At 47.0% G+C, this 19,935-nt stretch overlaps 1 protein-coding gene across 2 annotated transcripts in view; it reads right to left on the bottom strand.

Annotated features, from left to right (window-relative positions):
- Cacna2d3 (calcium voltage-gated channel auxiliary subunit alpha2delta 3) overlaps positions 1 to 19,935 on the bottom strand; it is an 844,638-nt gene that overhangs the window by 181,568 nt on the left and 643,135 nt on the right. For both annotated transcript variants that reach the window (XM_052733778.1, XM_052733779.1), the window contains one exon: positions 15,674 to 15,748. In XM_052733778.1, the coding sequence (XP_052589738.1) occupies positions 15,674 to 15,748 (75 nt within the window). The remainder of the gene's footprint in view (positions 1 to 15,673; positions 15,749 to 19,935) is intronic.

Raw genomic sequence — 19,935 nt, 5'->3', positions numbered from 1 at the left:
TCTCTAAATGAAGCAATAGACGGATGCTGCACGGGGACTGCAAAGAGATCCTTCCTTCCACGCCAAGCACCATCACCTCACCGATGCGTTGTACTAACAGTCTTGTCAAAATGCCACCTTCACCAGATAGGCCTGTGTCTGTGAGTGTGAGACTTGGATCTCGGATATCTGGGAATACTGGATGGCAGCTTCCTTTGGGCTTTTGTTTCCTGCTAAAATTGCTACCACTCCCTGAGAAGGAAGGGTGTGCACAAAAGGATCCACCCCTCTGGACATCCCTTTCTATGAGTTTTTCCTCGATCCTTCCAGCTAGAGGCTCTCTCCTTTCTCACCTGGGTGGTCCTTGTTTCAGACCTCTCTGAGAACATGAAACATGAATGAACATGTGGCACCTTGCCTAACATATGCTCTCTGCCCTAGCCACGTTCTGACCTCCAACCTGGACAGGTTTTTATCCATCAGTGCCTCTCCCAGTCCCACTGGCCTGGTGACCAAGAAAAAGGGTTGGGTTTTGTTGAGTGTGTGTGTGTGTGTGTGTGTGCGCGCGCGCACGTGTGTGTGCCAGTGCCAATTAGAGTGATGTAGCTCTTTACAAATGTTTTTGGATACATGGTGGGCCGAATAAACCCAGGAGATTTCTGATGTGATTTATGACTCACAGAAAAGCCAAGGTCCCCTGCAAGGTTGGCTGAGTTCAAATAGTCTTTCATTCCCTGTGGCCGTGGAAATGTGGCCAGGGCTGGGGTGAGAGAATGGGAATGGGCCAGTGGGCCAGTGAAGCAAGCTGCCACATCCATGGATTGCTTCTGGCTTCTGAGTGCTTTGAAGGTGAGTCACATCAGGCAGGCCATCAGCTTACTGTCAACTGCCAAGGAAATGCTCCCCCCTGGATAAGTGGCCGCAAAGCAGTCTCCTTGCCTGGGTTCTTCGCCTCTAACCCACCCCCTGGGTTCAGACTGAAGATTCTTCTACAACCAAAGCTAGAACATGCCAGTGCTTGGTACAGACCCCTCTCACTCTGTAGGATGACACTTACTATTCCAGCCTTTTGTAAGCCCTGTCGTGTGGCCTCTGCTACTCTGGCAATTTTGACCACATCCTTCCTTCATACTCCCCTCCTAGACAGAACAAGCTGCTGAAAGAGTCATCATTGCCGTTACCTTCTGGTCTAGACACATGTCAACCTACCTTCTCCTCACACCCTTGACTCCAACTGTGAGTCAAGTGGTCAATCTCTCGGATCCCTATGGACTCAGGTGAGATGTACTCCTGTGTGAACTGGGTCTAGACAGGGTCAGTGAAAACTTCCCCTGTTATCTCAACCTCTCAGGGTAGCCCCACTATATAATACAGGGGTCCAGCTTATTTGCTAGCTTCCTACATGGGCTCCTAAGCATCTTAGAGAACGCAGCTATTATTCGTGGGCCATTGGGTGTGCAGTGCCTGGGAATTGCCTGGCCGAGGGTAGGCTCTCCCGGAAACAGCAGCCAACAGCGGAGTGAGCATGTTGGTGTAAGGATTCACTCCACCGATACCTGCCTAAAGGTGACTACATGCCTGGGTTGCTGTGGGCATCCAGGAGCATTTGCTCATTAATCCCACATTATAATCCTCGCAGGAGGCATTCTTTTTGTTCTCATTTTTTCAGTGGAGAAAATTGAGGCCTAAAGACTTTAGTAACACATCCAAGGTCACACATCTGACCGCAGCAGAGCTGACACTTCAGAGGTGTCAGTTACGGCTCTGCTCTCTGGAGAGATGTGTGCTGGGGAAGAGCCCCGTTCTAAAACGGAGGTGGTTGTCCAGTCTCTGACCGAGTGTGCCTTGATGGTACAGGAAGGGGACGATGGTACAACAGAGGAGACAGTTGTGTTTATGATGATCAAGTCATTGAAAAATCTTGCCCTTACACACACACACACACACACACACACACACACATACACACACACACACACACACACACACACACACACACACACACACACACTGATATGGCTGTATGAGCCAGGGTAAGCATGGACACCTTATAAGGGCAATCTAAACCATATTAATACTGAACCTGCTACAGAACTATGAGTCAGATAATGCCAAAGCCTCTCTCTGTGCCTCCCCAAAATCCCTTCTTGGAGTACAGCTGGGGACCTGGAGGTTCCAAGAGAATCATGCTATTTCACTATCTCTGCTATTCAGGACACACGGTACTCTGAAGCTCTCACATTTCTGGGAAGTGATAAGAACACTTAAGAATGCCTCACTTTACACGTAAAAGTATTTCAAATGAATCCCTTTGCCTAATTTGGTTCCTCTCTTATCTGTCTATACTTCCTGCTGCTGGGGGTGGGGGCGGGGTGAAGCTCCATTCATTGGGTAGTCCTCTCTGCTTGCACTGTGTGCCAAGCCAGGTCCTGCCTCAAGATAAAATGGCCTGAGAATAATTGAGCAGAGGGGTCTTAGGATTTTTGGTGCATCTGAGAATGTATGTGCCTCTGTGCCTGTGTGGTGTGTGTGTGTGTGTGTGTGTGTGTGTGTGTGTGTGTGTGTGTGTGTGTGTGTTTGAGAGAGAGAGAGAGAGAGAGAGAGAGAGAGAGAGAGAGAGAGAGAGAGAGAAAGAGACAGAGAGAAAGAGACAGAGACAGAGACAGAGACTCTGTGTGTCTGTGTATACATGTTTCTTCTAGTTGATGGCTTAGATTGGTTTCTTGTAGAACCTGGCTTCAGCTTAGCCTTCTATGAACTGTATACCTGGCCAAGTAGACTTTGGTTTTGTCAGCTCTGGGTTCATGTTATGATCTGGATGTGAAACGCCTCCACAGGCTTGTGTCCAAGGCTTGGTCCCCAGCTTATTGTGCTATTTCGGGAGGTTCTAAAGACTTGAAAACATCAAGCTTCACTAAAGGAAGAAGGTCATTAGAGTCATGTTCTTGGTGATCACATCTTGTCCCTAACTAACGCTTTCTTCCCTTTCCTTCTGTTCCCTGGCCACCATGAGGCAGGTAAACAATTGGGTTCCTCCAGATCCTACCACCACCCAGATCAGAGCCAGGTGACCAGTGACTAAAAGCTCTGAAACCATGAGCCAAAAATACATCCTCCCTTCAAGGCTTTTCCCTAGAAATTTTTGTCACAGTGACGAAGAGCTAATGATCAGAATGGGGAAGTCACTGTGGCTCAGCCAAATGTCCTTTGTGTTTGCTCTTCTGAGCCTCTTGGCCTTCCAGAAAAAGATGGGTGTAAGAACCCACAAACCTGAGACCTCAACTCAGCACTCTATCCTTGGAGCTGGTAGACCAGATCTCCTTTCTGCTTCTGGGTAGATGTTACTCAGGTGCAGTTTAATCCAGGGAAAAAGGCAGCTATCAGACAAAGAACTGCTACCAGGCCCCACCCTGTGATGCCAACCAATGGAGGGAGGAGATACCTGGACAAGCACAGCTGTAGGCCCATCCCTGGTTGAAAGGAGCAGGTGAAGCTGATCTCTCTCAATGCAAGCTCTGCCCAGCTCAGCCAGTTTTCTTGCCTGGGTAATCTAATTGTTTGGGTGTTTGCCTTCACCCAGTAAACATTCCCAGGGAATGTAGAAATGGCACCTGGGTTGTATGTTTGGAAATAAATTTGCTTTGCATGTGGTCAGTACAAGCTAAAAAAAATATTAAGAGTGGGCTCCTCCACCAAGTGCAGGCATCATTTCAGTGGGGTGATGGGATTAAATTATTGTGTCCCCAAAGCCCATGGTCCCAGCACTTTTATTTGCATTCTTTGGGTCTTATCATTCAGGATTATGTAAAAATGACAGCTGCTTATAATTATTTGGGAGTTTTGTGTTGCGATAATTAAAAACATCTGCCTTTATCTTTCTGCTACCAGACTTAACCCTGAGAGGTTGGGTCTACTGAACTTCAAAGAGGGAATCAAGAAATAAAAGAAAACTCCACACATTACTAACAAATTTCTAGCGATTCATTTAAATGTATAACCAGTTATTCCAACAGCCTTCAAACCCTTCATTATCTTTTAAATATATATAATTTGGGACTGCTAATTAGATAGCAATTTAATGCTCTCATGGGGATTCAGATGCAAGGTCTTCCTAAAATGTAAACGAAGAGGAATAATTGTTGGCATTCACATGATTGAATTCTTCAGTTATTCAAATAAGTGTGCCCATTCACATAGTGAGATCATTTGAATATTCTGCCCTCAAATTTAGCTGTAGGTTTTACAGAACCCTTCCATACCAAGAGGGTGGGGCTGGGTGACCTAGTCCACTCAGCTCTCTGGAGAGGGCAGACAGGACCCCTGGGGAAACCTGGCCTCATTAAGACTCCTCTCTCTTCTCTCAGCTGTAGGTGGCTCCTGTTCGGAACATACTTAGAATCTGCAATCTGCAGCTCTGAAAGCTTTCATGCTTGCTGCTCTGGCTTCTCTGCACTGGCCTGCTTGTTATTGTCTTCCTAGTTACCACCAATGAATATCTCCCCAGCAAAGAACTACAGATAGAGGAGGGAAGAGTTTCATTCTGCCTTGAGTTTCTACTTCCCTGTCTTCTGAGTCTATGAAGATGGTCCTTTAAATTGTATAAAGATGTGCAGCCCATGGAGCAGCATGATTGATCAAGGAGATGACATTGGCTGTGATAGAAACCAGCACACGTGTCTCGGCCTGGAAGCATGGCTAGGGTTTGCATTCCTGGCCCAGGCTAGTAGCTAGCAGCTGAGGCTCATTTCCCTCACTAGGGAAAGGAGGTGCAGACAAATCTATAGGAATTTTTAAGAGATCATTATTCAACACATTGCCTGTAATTACATTTTGATGAGCTTTTTATTGCTAATTTATCATCCAAGATGGGGCATTCTAGATATGAAATTAATCTAGTAAAACAGAGGTCAAAGTGTGCCTAGTGTAAAGAGGAGTCTTTTTCTCATCAAATTATTTCACCCAAAAATAAAGCAGCAGAAATTCCCCTCTGTAAACCACATTTCTTTCTGAGGCCTACTTATGACTTCCAATGCTGCCCAATAGACTTATATGCAAGCTTGGATGCCCAGAGCAAAGGAGCAAAAAAGTATGATGGGGACACAGGGGCAGGAGGCCCAGACTGGAGGGAAGCAAGTGGCGCCCCATTGTGTGTCTGCAGAGATGCTGGGGTGCATGCACTCAGCCTGATGTGGTGCTCTAGTCCAGAGCAGACTTCAAGAGTTAGCAGACCACAAGACAAGCTCAGTGCGAGGTTTTCCTTCCAGAGCTGGAGAGATACTTTCAGGAACACAGCAGGACACAGACAGGCATGGCCTCACTGGGGGAAGTGGTGTTTCATTTCCCTGGGGAGCTGTGGGACTCAGCATAGAGCACACACCCAGGAGCTGGGTTCCCTGGGAGAGAGTGTCTACTGTCCAGCTGTGCTCAGAAGGGGTGCTACTCATCCCTCAGCACACTGGCCTCCTGTGTGCCTGGGAACAGTAGGTTCCGGAAGTAGAGCATCATTGAGGTGCCAGCAGCTGTGATACATACAACATGCACAGAAGGAGAGGGGGAGGGGGAGGCGTCGGTGGTGACTGCATCATCAGGAGCTGGTGGTGCAAGTAAGAATCTGTCCAGGAAACTGCTCTAGAAGTCTGTCCTAAACCCATGCACAGACTCCAGGCATACTGTGTATCTCCAGGACTTAGGGTCTTTGCACATGCTATTTCCTCTGCAGGGCCCGAGCTCCATGGTCCATATGATTTCTCCCTCAACTTCCAGATCTCAGCTTATAGTGAATGGGGAACCTAAGAGCATGGTCTCTGGAGACCCAGGTAGGTAGCTTCCCCTCCCTTCCCTTTCTTCTCCCACGCCCTTGTTCTTTTGTCGTTAGTTTGTTTTGTATTTTTTGTTTTATTTTGGGTTTTTTTTTTGTCTTTTTTGTTGCTGTTGTTGTTGCTTGCAGAGCACATTCCAAGTCTGTGCTGCATTTTGTTTATCCTTTTATTTATGAGCTTAAAAAAATATATCTTCTCCATAAGAGTGCAAGCACCAAATAGCGGAAGGATTCTGCTTTCCTGGCTTCTAGAGGAGTGTACACTATAGTAGGTTTTTTAATGCACATATCTCACAAGGGAAGGAGAGAGGGGATGGGGTGGGAAGGACTGGAAACAAAGTGAGGAGAGGGAAGGATCTAGCAGCAACGTCCCTCTTCCAAGCATGCCACGACCCCTGCGCTATTCCTAACTGCTGCTAGACAGCATCAGGAAAGGTGACTGTGAGTTTTTAGGTTGCAGACCAGCTAGCTCCCTGCATGCTCCCCCAGCTGTGAGACCCACAGCCAGCATCGAGCACTTTCATAGATGCTTGTTGGTACTGCCACCCCGGAGCCTGCCCTATTCAGCGTCTTCACTGTGCTCCATCTCCTATGTGCCCAGGTCCTCTCTCCACATTTGTTCCCTTCCGTCTCCTTCACCAGACACCTCAGCAGTCCTTTATGTGCAAGGAATCTGGCAGGTGTCCTCTGGTTACCTGCGGTGACTGGCAGGTGTGTTCGGACAGCTACTGGGCAGTAGGAAACCCATACTATGTGGTCCCTGTAAGAAGCCTACAAAGATGAGCAATACTGCAGTTGGGCTAAAGCAGGTGGCGGTCAAACTTTGAACTCCCTGAGTGTAGATATCAGAGCCATAGCTAACAGTGGTTCCCAGTACTTGGATTCATGAACACACAAGTCAGGCTGCTTTGGTTGCAAGCAACAGATACTGATTCTTAATTGTTTGCACAAAGCAAGAACTCATTGGGGGAAAAAAATGAGGAAATTAATTTTCTACTTCTCCTGTGATGAGATACAAAGAAAGGAATCAGCAGTAAATGGATAAGGAAATGGATAAACAGCCCTTCTCTCCTTCCTCCCTCCCTCCCTCTTTCCCTTTCTTCTTCTATTTTTCTTTTGATTTCTTTCCTGGAAGACTAATACCTTAAGAGAAATAACCTACCTGGCCCTCCTTCTGTGTCACTTGTGGCCCCAGCAGGGAGAAGGACAGAGTAAGCTAGCTGACAGGGGGTGGGGCTTCACAGAGCATCCTCTGGGAAAGTTTTGGGTGGGATGATTGACACTCCAATAGTGGTGTGGTTCCTTGAAGCTAGAAATGTTGGGAGACTTTTCTCCCACTCTGCAGGAAAGGACAGAGGGAGGAACAGCTACAGGAGACTGGAGCAAGAAGGCCACAGAGAAAGACAGAGTCCATAGGTTTAGCTTGGGCACAGCCAGTTTGGCCCCAACCACATCGCTACTAGAATGAAGAACAACTTCTATGCTCCCAGCAGATCAGCATCCGGGGCAGAGAAAACGCTGGAAGAGGAAAAGGGATGCACACACAGCTTCAGAACCAGAGGAGCAAGATTATGACAAGTCATGTCCATAGTCATTTTTGACTTTTGTGAAACTGCCTTAAATGTCTTTCTTGACAGACAAACTCCTTGGTCCAAGTATCAGACTCTTTTCGTCTGCAAATATTTAATTAATTTTTCTTTAAACTACAACCATACATGGCAGATCCTCACACTCAGGTGAACTCTCGGACACATGCTAACAGGCAGAATGTTACTGGAACTTAATGAGACAATTTGGGCAGGTTGCCTATCTTAGAGCCTGGCTTCTGACATCTTGGGTAGCAGATGCATGGCCATTACTGATCCCATTTGCTTGCCACTTCTAGCATCCAAGGGTACTATTAAAGCACATTACATATTCAAAACATGAAATTGACTCCCATAGCTCATCTACTACCCGAGTATCCAAGCACACACTTGGTCCCAGGACCGAGAGGCTGCAGGCTGGAGTATGGGAAGTTGGAGCACTAAGCTCAGCTCCACCTGGCAAAATGCAGTCTTTCTCAGTAAAGCCCTTTATTCCTTAGATCAGGAGCTATGCTGCAGCATTCCTACTCAAGTGCCCAGCCCAGTCAGTTCCCACAGTGCCTGTGGCATTTCAGCAAAAAAGCAAGACTGCAGAGATGCAAGACTCTTGTGTCCCCCTAGCCAAATAATGTATTTCAAAACGAGGCAGATCTCTCTGTAGGGGCTATACAGTCTTTTTTTCCTAGGCATCCCTTAATTCTTTCTCCAAGCCTAAGCAGGGTTTCTCCTCATCCCTGTTTGGGGGCTGTGTACACTGTGTGCTTGGATCTCGGCACATAGTGATGCCTGCGCGCCACCTACTGGGCAGTCTCCTTCAGTTCATCAGCAGCCCGAGCGTGGAGGGCAAAGTCTCTGAGAAAAAGATCGGCATATTTGCTTCACGCTTTAAGATGGTCTACCATCTACTCCCCGATAGACTTTGTCGGCAGAATGTATCCCCCTAAGACCAGAGAGAGGTCATCCCTGAGCTGCCTGACGTCAGTAGTTTCAGGGAGACGGTGAAGTCTCCCCAGTCCTTTTCCATCTCGCACCCCAGGGCACCCATCCTTGAGAAAGAAAGAAAGATGCGTTGTATACCCAGAGGTCATCTTGGCCATCCATGCTGTTGCTGTTGGAGAGTACTTTTACTGTATGATGAACGTTTCCTAAGCAGAAACATCCCTCTAACTGCCCCAGACTCTTTCGCCGGTACCAGGCTTGAAGTCAGCAGCATCTGTGGGATGTCAGCAAACAGAAGGGCAGAGGGCAGAGGGATGACCGGGGTAGAAGGGCCGGACAACCCACACAAGCCCTGACATAATAAGGAGGGAGTGAGTGCTGAAAGCACATGTGGCAGCCACATTTCTCATTTATTGTAGGAGCACAGTACCCAGGCTCTCATCATCTGTATCATCCTTCCTACTGGCACCTCCTCCCAGCAAAGGGCGACAAAGAAGTTAGACACACATGCATGTCCTAGCAACAAGTGGCCCAAACAAACAGAGGCAGGGGAGCTTTGAGGAAGAAGAGTATTTCTCTGAGGTGATCACTGAGTCGAGAGCCAGAGGAAGAGTTTGTCATGCACACATAAGATCAGATTCTGGGCAGAAGGGCAGTTGGACAGGGAGGAACCTGGGATTTCTAAGGAACAGACAGAAGAAGCATGAGGACAGGCACAATTCTAAAAGGATCCTGCTTGAACACCACATGATGTAAACGTTTTCTAATTACACGGATCTGTTCCCAGAACCCATTAGTAGAACTTCAGAAGGTTGTGAGCCCAAGGAAAGAACCCTAACGCTGCCTCCACCTCACTTCGGCTTCACCTGCTGTTAGAGCCACCCTCTAATTAGTGTAACATATATTTACACGTACCATGAGGGGACCCAGTCAGTTCCACAGGGGAGGACCAAACAACACATTCATTAGCGTGTCCACCTCTCACTCCATGTACTGAATAACTTTCTACAGGGGCCCACTGTACAACAGCAAACAGGGCTTGGAAAAATAAACTGTCCATGCACCACCCATAAGACAGAGAACCAGAACGATGATATAGAGTAGGCCAGTCAAGGGGCAACACCGGGATGGTATCTCAAGACTCAGTGGCTGGAACAGCTAGCTGCATTTGCATTTCAGTAGGGTGGAGGCCTCTAAGGAGTTAAGGGAGCTGACACTGTTATCTGTAGAAGTTGGCCTGGTTTGAGAGTTAGCCTGAATTTTCCAGGAGAGCCCAGATGATTTTTACCTCCAAAGAGCCTGATTTGGATAACCTGACACCTCGGCTTCTCCCAGTGTGGATAATGCCTTCCACCCACTGCGGCACAATTTGGTTTAGGAAGTCCACATGGTTTCAGAGTAAACCCACATGGCTGACAGAGTCAGTACTTCCCAACCAAAGGAGAGAGTCCATCTGCTCTGGCTTCCAGCCAGCCTCTTGTGAATTCTAGCCATCCCACTTCCCCATTAGAGGCCAGACAAGCCGCAGTCTGGGAGGGGGTGGGTAGCCATGACTGTCCACTATTCTCATCCATGTTCTCTAGAAATGTCTAAGATGTCTGTTCACATCTTAGGCCTGTAGAATCCTGGCAGTTGTCACGGCTAGATGAGGCTCTTGAGAACTTGAAATATTGGTCCTAAGTGAGACATGTTCTAATTGTCAAACCTGTATCAGATTTCACAGACTAGCACAGAAAGAATGTGAGATGCTGTATTGATTATTTTTATGTTGACTATATGTTAAAGCCTCAACGATTTGAATACATGAGCCAAAATACTATCCTTAAGCTTGATTTCACCCGTGTCCTTCTTTACTCCTTAGATGTGGCTACTGGGAAAAATTTTAACAACACACACAGCTCATCCTGTGGCTTACATTGAGTTCCTGCTGGACTGATTCTAACTATAACTGTGCCACAACTGCCCTGGAAGTCATCCACAGAACTGCAGAGACCAGGCCTCTCAGCCACACCTGATCTCCAACCACTCTGCCACCCACTTCCTGAGGAGCCAACACAGCACTGTGAACTTAGCCCATCTTGGGCATCTGGGCCAAGGCTCCTGGTTCTGGCACTTTATAGTTATCTGATTTGGGAGAAGTCACATCACCCCTCAGTGCCTTGGCTTTCCATAGGTGATGCCTTCCTTATTCACAGAGCACCCCAGATTATCAACCCATTGCTCAAAGTTGCCCAGGATAACTTCTAAAACTACATCTTGCCCGTCTTTATCCCTTCCAACCTTCCAGAGCCTCTGGAGTCTTCTAAGGTGCCCCAGAGTCGCCATGGGGTCTGTCAAATGAAAGCAGCGGCATGTGAAAAGCACCTGGAACGTGAAAAGCACCTGGGATGGTGCCCTTCCCAAAGGAGGAGTCAACACACACCAGAAAGACACACCAAGAGTAACAACCACAAAAGCAAAGGGACCAAAGCTGCCTTTCCCCAGTCTCCTCGGGTCTCTATATTTACATGTAATCCCTTCCCATCAGATCTTCACTTCCTTGAAGCAAAGTGCAACCCAGTAGCCTTGCACAGGCCTAGAATGTAGAAGACCTCCAATGACATCAGAAACATATAAATGTTCACGCCTCAGTCTTCACTGCCCATCTCTTCAACAGTGTATGACTGTTAGTATGACTGATTAGTAAACTTACATCTGGGATAGAACCTGGAGCTGGGCGTGTGGTTCAGTTGATCGAGAACTTGCCTAGCATACAAAAAGCTCTGGGTTTCATCCCAGCACCACGTGAACCAGGTGTAAAAACATAGTCAGAAGAGGGAGGATCAGATGTTCAAAGACAGTCTAGGATATATGAGAATGTATTTTAAAACGACTGAGAGAGAGAGAGAGAGAGAGAGAGAGAGAGAGAGAGAGAGAGAGAATCATATATAATATAATCCCCCCAGCGTCTTCCCCTACCTCCTGGCCTGCAGACACAGAACAGACAGCTTTTGGCTGATTTCAGCATGAGCTTTGTGGAAATAAGTCCCAGATTTTTGTCATCCCAAGGTTCCCGGTGGAATCCTGCCATTGTTGTGGCTGCTAGGAGGGACCTGTTTTGTATTCCCTTGAGGATCTGACCAGGTCTACAGTCCAGGTTTCCTTGTGGGGGGGTCAGCTTAAATGTCCTTATCTTCTACAATACAGAGGCAGACTGATCACCAAAATCCTAACAAAACTACAGGCCATGTTAAAGACAGCCTATTAGAGGCTGCTTGTCTCTCTGTCCCTTGATAGGCAAAAGAAAGAGACATATATCCGGGGCTCAACATTCTAAGAGACATCGTTAGTAAGAAGGAAAACCAAAATGGTAAGAAATGAAATTTTGGCAGCACATAGAATTAGTTTCAGCCTGCCTATAAGGATGGTGAAGGCCACAAGAAGTTGCACAAGCCTGCCCCTCCACAGGAGGCGTTTCTCAGGATCTAACTTGATTCCCAATTGTTGTGAAGTTTCCACTCCTCCCCTCCCCCTCTCCCAGGAACAGGTGCTGGCTCTGTCATGGAAGGCAGTTAGCTACTTCAGCCCTCAGGGCAGTACAGGACAGTCCCTTCAGAACCCCAGCAAGAACCTGTCATTTTGACATCAGTGAAGCCATTAGGAAATGACAAGTTGGTGGTGGGGCGGGGGGTGGCGTGGGAGGTGGGGGTGGGGTGGGGGGGGAGGGGGGGCACTTGACAGGACAGGGGATCCTTGATCCTCACAGGGCAGCATGACTTCTGAGTGAGCTTGAGTAAGGCTCCTAGGGTGAGCTGTTTTTGGAGACATTTCATGATTCACACCCAAATCATACAAGATGAAAGAAAATACTGGATAAAACCAAGCCGAACATGGAGTTTGGGGGAAGGATTTTATTGGACAAATTAGAAAAATATTGGTACTGTGCTTTAGCAAAAGGCACTTCTTTCATCTGGCTGCAAGGGCAGGAACAACCTCGGTGGCAGACAGAGGGGACCACGGGCTGTGTGACGAGGGCTCTCTCCACCCTCCCCGGCCACAACCCTGCTCACATTCAACCATGCTAATCTGGCAGCCTTGGCCAGAACAGAGGGGAAGGTCCATTTATAATGACTTCATTCTAAGTCTGGGCTGGAGAGGAGGCAGGCGGGCTTGAGCGAAGACTGCTCGCCTGAGCCAGTCAAGGAAGCTGCTAGTGGCTGTCTACTGCTAGCTGTCTTCCAGAGTCCAGCCAAGGCAGATCTCTGCCTGATGGACACCAGACTCCTAGCACAAGCACAGCATCCACTTACGGCCTTCAAAAGGGACATTCAAACAGTGGGTTTGAAGGCTCCCTTCATTCATTTTCTGAGGACTGACTACACGCTAGGCTGGCTGGCAGGAAGAGGGATAGAAAAACACAGAGAATGAAGAAAGCAACCAGAAGACCTGAAGCTCAGACAGCCACAGACACTTGACTGTGTGGCTTCTAGTCTTTGTCTCAATGTTAACTGAGAAACAAACACCGCCACACTTTTTCCCTATAGAAGGCCCACACGGAGCTACATAGCATAGTTGTTATACTCCAGATTAGCGTGGGACAAAATTATTGTTCAACAACAACAAGAAAACCCCTCAAAAACCAGCAAATAAAAGTCGTGTGTATGCATGATATATACACACGGGGCATTGCAAATACTTATCAGGATAATCTCCTGAATAATCGAAATGTGTTCTCTAGATGAAGGAGTAATCTGCAGTATCCTCTGCTCCCAGTCTTTACAGTGGCCAAGCCCAGATTGGCACACATCAACAGATGGGATGCTAAGATAGCTCCCACCACCCCAGTGTCCAGGAACCTGCCACACTGTAGGATTTCTGACTTCCATTCCCCCGGTTCACACTGACAACAGGGCTGTGGTGTGCTCATTGCAGTGTTATCAGGGCTGGAGATTCTCAGAAAGGTTATGTGTGACCTACTCAGTCATAGAGCTGGGATGAGGCAGGCCTAGAAGTTAAGGATAACTTGGGTAAGAGGCCATTCCTTCCACTTAGCGGAGTCAGCCTACACTCGGTGACCATATTTAGATAAGTTAATTCATGTAATCTCCAATGGTGACATCCCCTCTCCCAACCTCTCCTAACTAGCTGATGGCCTCATAGTCACGGACAGATGAATGGGACAGATGGACCATTGGTCTGGCCATGTCCTTGTCGTGAGTCAGTTGCAACAGATGCATGTGGTTTGTGTTTGGACAAGTGAGCTGTAGAGCATTCTCTTAGACTCCCTCACATATGGAAAGCTGACCCTGGCTATTGCTTCTGGGAAATCCACTCATCCCAGCATTTGAATAATGATATGCACAGCAATGACTCCTGTGTGTGAGCATTCACAGGACCAGACTCAAACAATGTTGTCTGGAGTGACCTGTTACTCCAGCCTTTCAGCTGCCCTCCCAGTAGACACAGCTCCATAAATAGGCTATTTATTTTCTGTGTGACCAGGAGATATAAATGGTTAGAGAGACACTGGATACACTTGTAGAGGACAGCCATTCCCAATGCTATAAAGAGAAGAAAACCACCATGGTGACTTGTGACTTCTGGTTCCATTTCCTTCCTCCTTCAAAAGCCGATAAATAGGAAGTTAATTCATTCCCTAGCAGAAGAGTCAGGTTTGATCACGCCACTGCCTCTGATCTGTTCTAGTTTGGAGCATATAAGTACCAGGAGTCCATACTCGGCCACACCAAACCCACTTGTACCCACTCTGACCAATCAAAAACTCCACTTGACAGCTTGGGGTGAGTAATGCAGTAAGCTTTTTAGATTCAAATATATCTTTAGACTTATATATTCTTAAGATATCTGTGGCTTTTTTAATCAGATATCCCAAAAGTTCAGAGTTATAAATGAAATCAGCTAACCAGTTAATTCAGTCCTTTAGACACACACACTCATTCATATATATTCGTGTGTGTGTGTGTGTGTGTGTGTGTGTGTGTGTGTGTGTGTGTGTGTCTGTGTCTGTGTGCTGCAATCAAACATCACCATCAGTCCCATCTAAAAGCAAGCATATGGGGTTCATGCGATGTGGTCATGATGACTCCATTAATACCACGGTGATTAGAGCAAAGTTGGATGATGATGGGTCTCTCACATGGACAGTTTCTAAACAATGAGGCAAGTGAGAAGAGAATGGGTCCCACAGCGCTTGGCTGACAAACATTTGCAGAGTCCTCTGCTGCTATGTTCTAATTCTGAGGAAAGGGACAGAGACTTCTGCTGCGGGCAGTACTGTGCATTTGCGTGCACGTGTGTGCGTGTGGATGCTGCCAAGAGAATGACCTACACATCCTCCACGTAGAAGGCTGTGTTCCTCTTACTACCCATATCTTCTTTAAAGGCTCATAAATCGAAGGGGCTGTCACTCTTGCAGCACATTCTAACTAGCCCAGGATAACAAGCAATGTCACCCTTCCTCTCCACACCTCTCCAGAATCCAGAAGAGATGCTATCAGTGGATTAGCATCTCTTTCTTCATCTCTTTATGTTTTTCTTTCTTTGGTATCATGGTGGATCTAGTAGACCCAGGACGAGCGTTCCACTGTGATCTACACAGTCATCCCTCTGCACACATTTTTTTTACCTGTTCTGAGATAGTCTCACTGGACTGGCCTTGAACTTGTGATGCTCAGGCATGGCTTCTGAAGAGCCCGGCTGTCCTCTGGGAGAGAGTCCTCATTGTTATCTGGAGGGGTGCTCTAGGCAACCGCCTCATGAGGATCTGGCCTCAGGAGACAGACCATGGACTATCTTGGGTTGGCCTCAAACCACCCTTGGAGAAAGTAAAAAACAGTGCTTGCTATTGGGTATGACTCAGGTGCTGAAAAATGGAGAAAAATCTTAGCGGTTTCCATTTATCCAGAAAGGTGTTGCTGAATAGTTTCTGTGAAAACTGCATTCTGGTAATGTAATTGGGAAGTAAATCCTAATGAAGTGAATTTTCAGAGATCTTGTACCTGATTTGTTCGATCAAAACAGATTTCCAGTAAGTGAGTCTAGGGCTAGAGTATGAATATTCATTATAATGGGTTTCAAACTGTGTAGAGTTAAAGAAAAAAAAAATTCCCAAATACCGATAGATTTCTATTAAAATGAACGAATGCATTTAGATATATATGGATTTACATATAAGAACATGGCAGAAACTATGATTTCTCTTTAGCACTATACACTGTGAGTCAAAACACTAGTTTGTGGCTATGCAAACAGCCTCTTTAACACCATGAACTGAGTGATATTCTCATGAAAACTGCTGCAAGGCACCGTTGCTGCAGAGCTGAAGATATTCAGGAATGGACGCTCCTCTTACCAGCGGCCTGAGCTCCGGGTGCGTCAAGATATATCCATTATTCGTGATGGCGAAGGCGTAACCATGAATTCCTAACTGTAAGAGGAACGCAAAAGAAACCTTCATTAGCCGACTCCCAGGCGGATTCACAAAGCACAAAGCAGCCCGACCTGAGTAATTTACAGCTTAAACTTGGCATTCATAACCCTTATCAGCACAATATTTCATTAAAATGAATGCAAGGCACTGATCCTTGACATTTGGTGGAAATGTGGACCTGTCACAGATAAGCTCAGCAAACAGCACAATCTGAAATGTCATAGCCCCACACTGGCATCCTACGGCTTTATTTTTATTTATTTAAAACAAGACAATTACTTTCTAGAAAAACCGACAAAGTTATGAGTATTTCTGGAAAGGGGACCATGTCCAAGCAAACAGAACTGTTTCAGTTGGGGCATTTTCTCCCTTATCGAGATGAGGAAGAGGGAGAGTGGCCCTCATACTGTCTCACTTCCAGGCATCTATTGTCCCACACGCACAGGGACCATTTCTAAATCACTCTCCTGCTCTGTCCTCTCCATAATCCTTAAGGTGTCCAAGGAGCCCTACCAGCCCCATGTGGGGGGCAGCCGGTCCCTTTATATCCTGTCATTTTTACTGTGGCTGCCAAGCTTTTCCATGCATGCTTCCATCCACACAAAGCCTGGGTAATTTTCTATGCAGAGCCTCACTTAATTTATGTTTTCTGACTACATGGGACTATGGGAAATAGTTTGGGAGCAATGAAATGTTTTATTAGCTTTAAAAAGTATGTAATCAAATTTAACACTGCACTTATTTAAATAATAATCCCAGCTTTTTGACAATATTTCTATTACACACTTGACTGCACCCATTGGCTACAATAAATTTACCTACAAATCATTCATGTATTAAAATGGCCTCTGGCGTAAAACCCATACTGATTCTCATTCTCTCTCTCTCTCTCTCTCTCTCAAGAAATTATAACCCACTTTTGCCAGAGCAGTGAAAAGAGAGAGGGAAGAAAAAAATGTCTATTTTCTGTCTGAGGGATCCTTTCACAGTTCTGAACCCTTACTTACTCCTCCTTTAGATCCCCTGCCGCTCACAGACCTGCATATGATACTATTAAATGATCCAGACAACAGGGTTTACAAACCAGGAGTGACCCTGTCTGCTTGTTAGCTTAACGTCAAGGTGATGTGAAATGAACTTCAGAGAATTTAACACCAGCAATTAAAAGTTTCCGTTGTATTACATAAAGCAAATACGCCTGCGGTCGTCAAGGGCAACAGACGTTTCTCCTGGTCTTACCTTGCACAGCGAGTCTTAATAACATTCTACTTGACTCTAATGATAAAAGTATATTTCATTATGCCGGGAAAGATAAACCCGAGATTTCCTATCCTTTGAGATGCTATCACCTCTTTCATCTTGTCTCCTGGAAGAATGTCAGACAGTCAACACTGCATTAATTATCGTTATTAAGTCCTGGTTTAATATGGGCTGGAAGGGTCAGGCAGGACTCTGGGAGATTGACTTCTTCCATTAAAGGCAAGAGTGGGGTTTGCCTGGAAATTCAAACTCAGCATCAGACCAAACAAATGGTATTTTATAGTCAGCTAATGCAGCCAGTGTCTTCCAACACAGCCGACTTTGCCCCTCCCTCTGCCGTGGGTCTCAAGAGAAGGTTGGTCTCAATGCTCCGCCGCTCTTCCCTGGCATAGCACGTTACAGATGAGGACCGGCATCTAGGAGGGTATGGCTGATAGTCAAGGCATCGATTATTAAATGTCTGCCGCCCTCCCCCAGATGTAAGAGCCATGAGGGCAAAAGTCAGAGCATACGGTCAAAAATGGTCAGAGGGGTGGATGGGATGGGGGGCAGGGAGGGACACAGGGAAAGAAGGAATATGAGAAGAAGAGGCAGAGGAGGAACAAAAATCGGCACAGGTTGCACAAGCTCAGCCCTCCTTTGTGCTTCTTCCCTGGGAATACAAGGGGCCTGGCCTTTCTATCCCAGCATCCTCTCCCTGACCACCTGCTGCTTCTGCTGCCTAATGCCCATCTGTGGCCCACTAGACTCCGACTCTGCCCTCTTGGCAGCCACTAGACGACATCACTGTTCTCCACACTTCCTGGTAGACTCCCAACAGCCTGAGTCTATGGGATTCTCTTTTTCGGCTCTCCTGGTTTCATGAACTGATTGCTACCTCCTCCTCACCATTTCCTCCGCTGCCAGGCCCCACCTTCTTCCTCTCACTCCTTTGTGGTTCCTCAGGCCCCCGGCTCTCCTTCAGACCCCCTCCCCAGTGGTTCCTGTCTATCTTAACTCTACTTTCCATTGTGTGCTTCAGCACCCACATCTTTTGTTCTCCCAAGGGCTCTGCTTCCCTGAGCTCTCTCACGGGAGGCAGTCCGCATCTCCAATGGTGGCTCTGTAAGTTCTTCCTCTTCTTAACTTCTCTAGGTAGATGGGTGCTAGGACTTCCTAGACTCCCCTCCCCCACCCTTAGAGACCCAAGCATCTCCTTAGCCTGTTCCCTTTACCCTCAGTCTTCCACATCAAACAATCATGACATGTTTTCTCTATGACATTCCTCAGGTGCAAGCCTGCCTCCTTGAACTGTCATCATTATATTGCTTTAATTTCCAAAAACAGTACCAGCCAATCTCTAGGCCTCAGAGACAGCCCAGTGTCGAAGGCAATTCTCACCATGCTTCCTATGTAAGACATAGAAAACCCCTTTGGTGTGTGAGATGGGTTTCCTGAGTCTACCCATCAGGTCTCCCTGGGGCTGGCCCCTACCTACGTAGCCACACTATCTCCTTCACCTACTGCCCCTCAGTAGACCTGGCACCAGCAATCCCCGGCAGTACTCTTTCCTACACAGGCCTGTCCTCAGGTACCAGCCTCATGCAGCCCCTTCAGATAAACTCTTTACCTGTTCCCCTCCTGGCCTCTCAATCATCTCCTGTACATTTTCTGACTCCGTTCTTGCTTTCCTCCTTCCCATTCCATTTATATAAAACCACAAGATGATTTTCATTTCTGCCTTCGCAAAAGGCAGAAAAAATGATACCTGGACCTTCTTGCCTCTCAACCCTCCTTAAGTCCCCTTCCTTTCTCTGTCTTGCTTTAGACAGCACTCAGGCTGAACCTCTTCTGGGAGAGGGACCTCTTCTTGGAAGGGGCTCCTGCACTCACCTTGGACTTCCACAGCCCTCGGCACTGTGTCAGGCATGCATCAGGCACTCAGTTAAGTCTGTCTGCACTCTAGGCACTTACTGCTTTACTCAAACACTGTCTTGATGATCTTCAAGAACAGAACCAAAGTAAACAGTAAAAAAATGAGCCCAAAAGAAGCTGATCTGCTTCCGCATACACAGCCAGCCCTTCTCAACCCTGTGCCTAACTTGCCTGACGTTCAGAAACTACTGGGTTAAACACCTTCCCAGGAGAACATCCCAAGAAAACTGCATTTGAATTTTCTGTGTGCTGGGTGGTGACTCTTGGAGATCATCTGATGCAGCTACAAGAAGAGAGATTGTGGAGCCTCCAAATGCAGCCCGTAGATGGATCTCTCTGAGAATCAAAACTTCATAAAGTGACAATGGACAATGTTTGGTTTGGGCCAAAAATCAATATGCTGACGGAATCCCTAAGTCTCATTTCATCTGGAATACAGCCAGTCCCCCTGTCCATTTGCATGTTCAGTCCCGTGGAGTAACAGGGAACAGATTGGACACAGAACCTTCCAGCACAAGGAGTTGCCAAACAGGCCCTGGATCCTCCGCTCGCTCCCCTGCTTTCCTGGAGGCCAGGAGCTGTGCAGACCCTGTCCCTGGGAGAGGAGCATGTCCCTTCCAAGCGAGAGCCTTCAGGCTAATGAAGTGAACCCAATTATAAAATAGCTCATTATGGTAACAGAGGCCATGGTGTCTGGAAATTATTGCTGGGGTGTCTGGGATTCTTAATAAAAGTTATAGGAAGTCTGATGGCTTGGGGGAAAATATATGAAGTTTAGGGAGAAAGAACAATCCTTGGGAGAATCCCCAGAGCTAAGAGCTGACGCATCCTTATACAGTGTTGACCAAGAGGGCAAATGTGACCTGGATCCTGCTCCCTAGCTCTACCTGGATCCTTCTCCAATCCTGCTGCCCCTAGCTCTACCTGGCTGACATGCACACCTTTCCCAAAGCTCTTTATGGAAATGGAGGAGGGACAGATGTCTTCAGTCAATGTGGAGCATGCCTCTG

The sequence above is a fragment of the Peromyscus californicus genome, unplaced genomic scaffold, assembly GCF_007827085.1.
Source record: "Peromyscus californicus insignis strain IS unplaced genomic scaffold, ASM782708v3 Scaffold_12__1_contigs__length_115047231, whole genome shotgun sequence".
Lineage (NCBI taxonomy): Eukaryota > Metazoa > Chordata > Mammalia > Rodentia > Cricetidae > Peromyscus > Peromyscus californicus.
The sequence above is the reverse complement of the archived record's forward strand: the minus strand, read 5'-3'. Positions and strand labels throughout refer to the sequence as shown.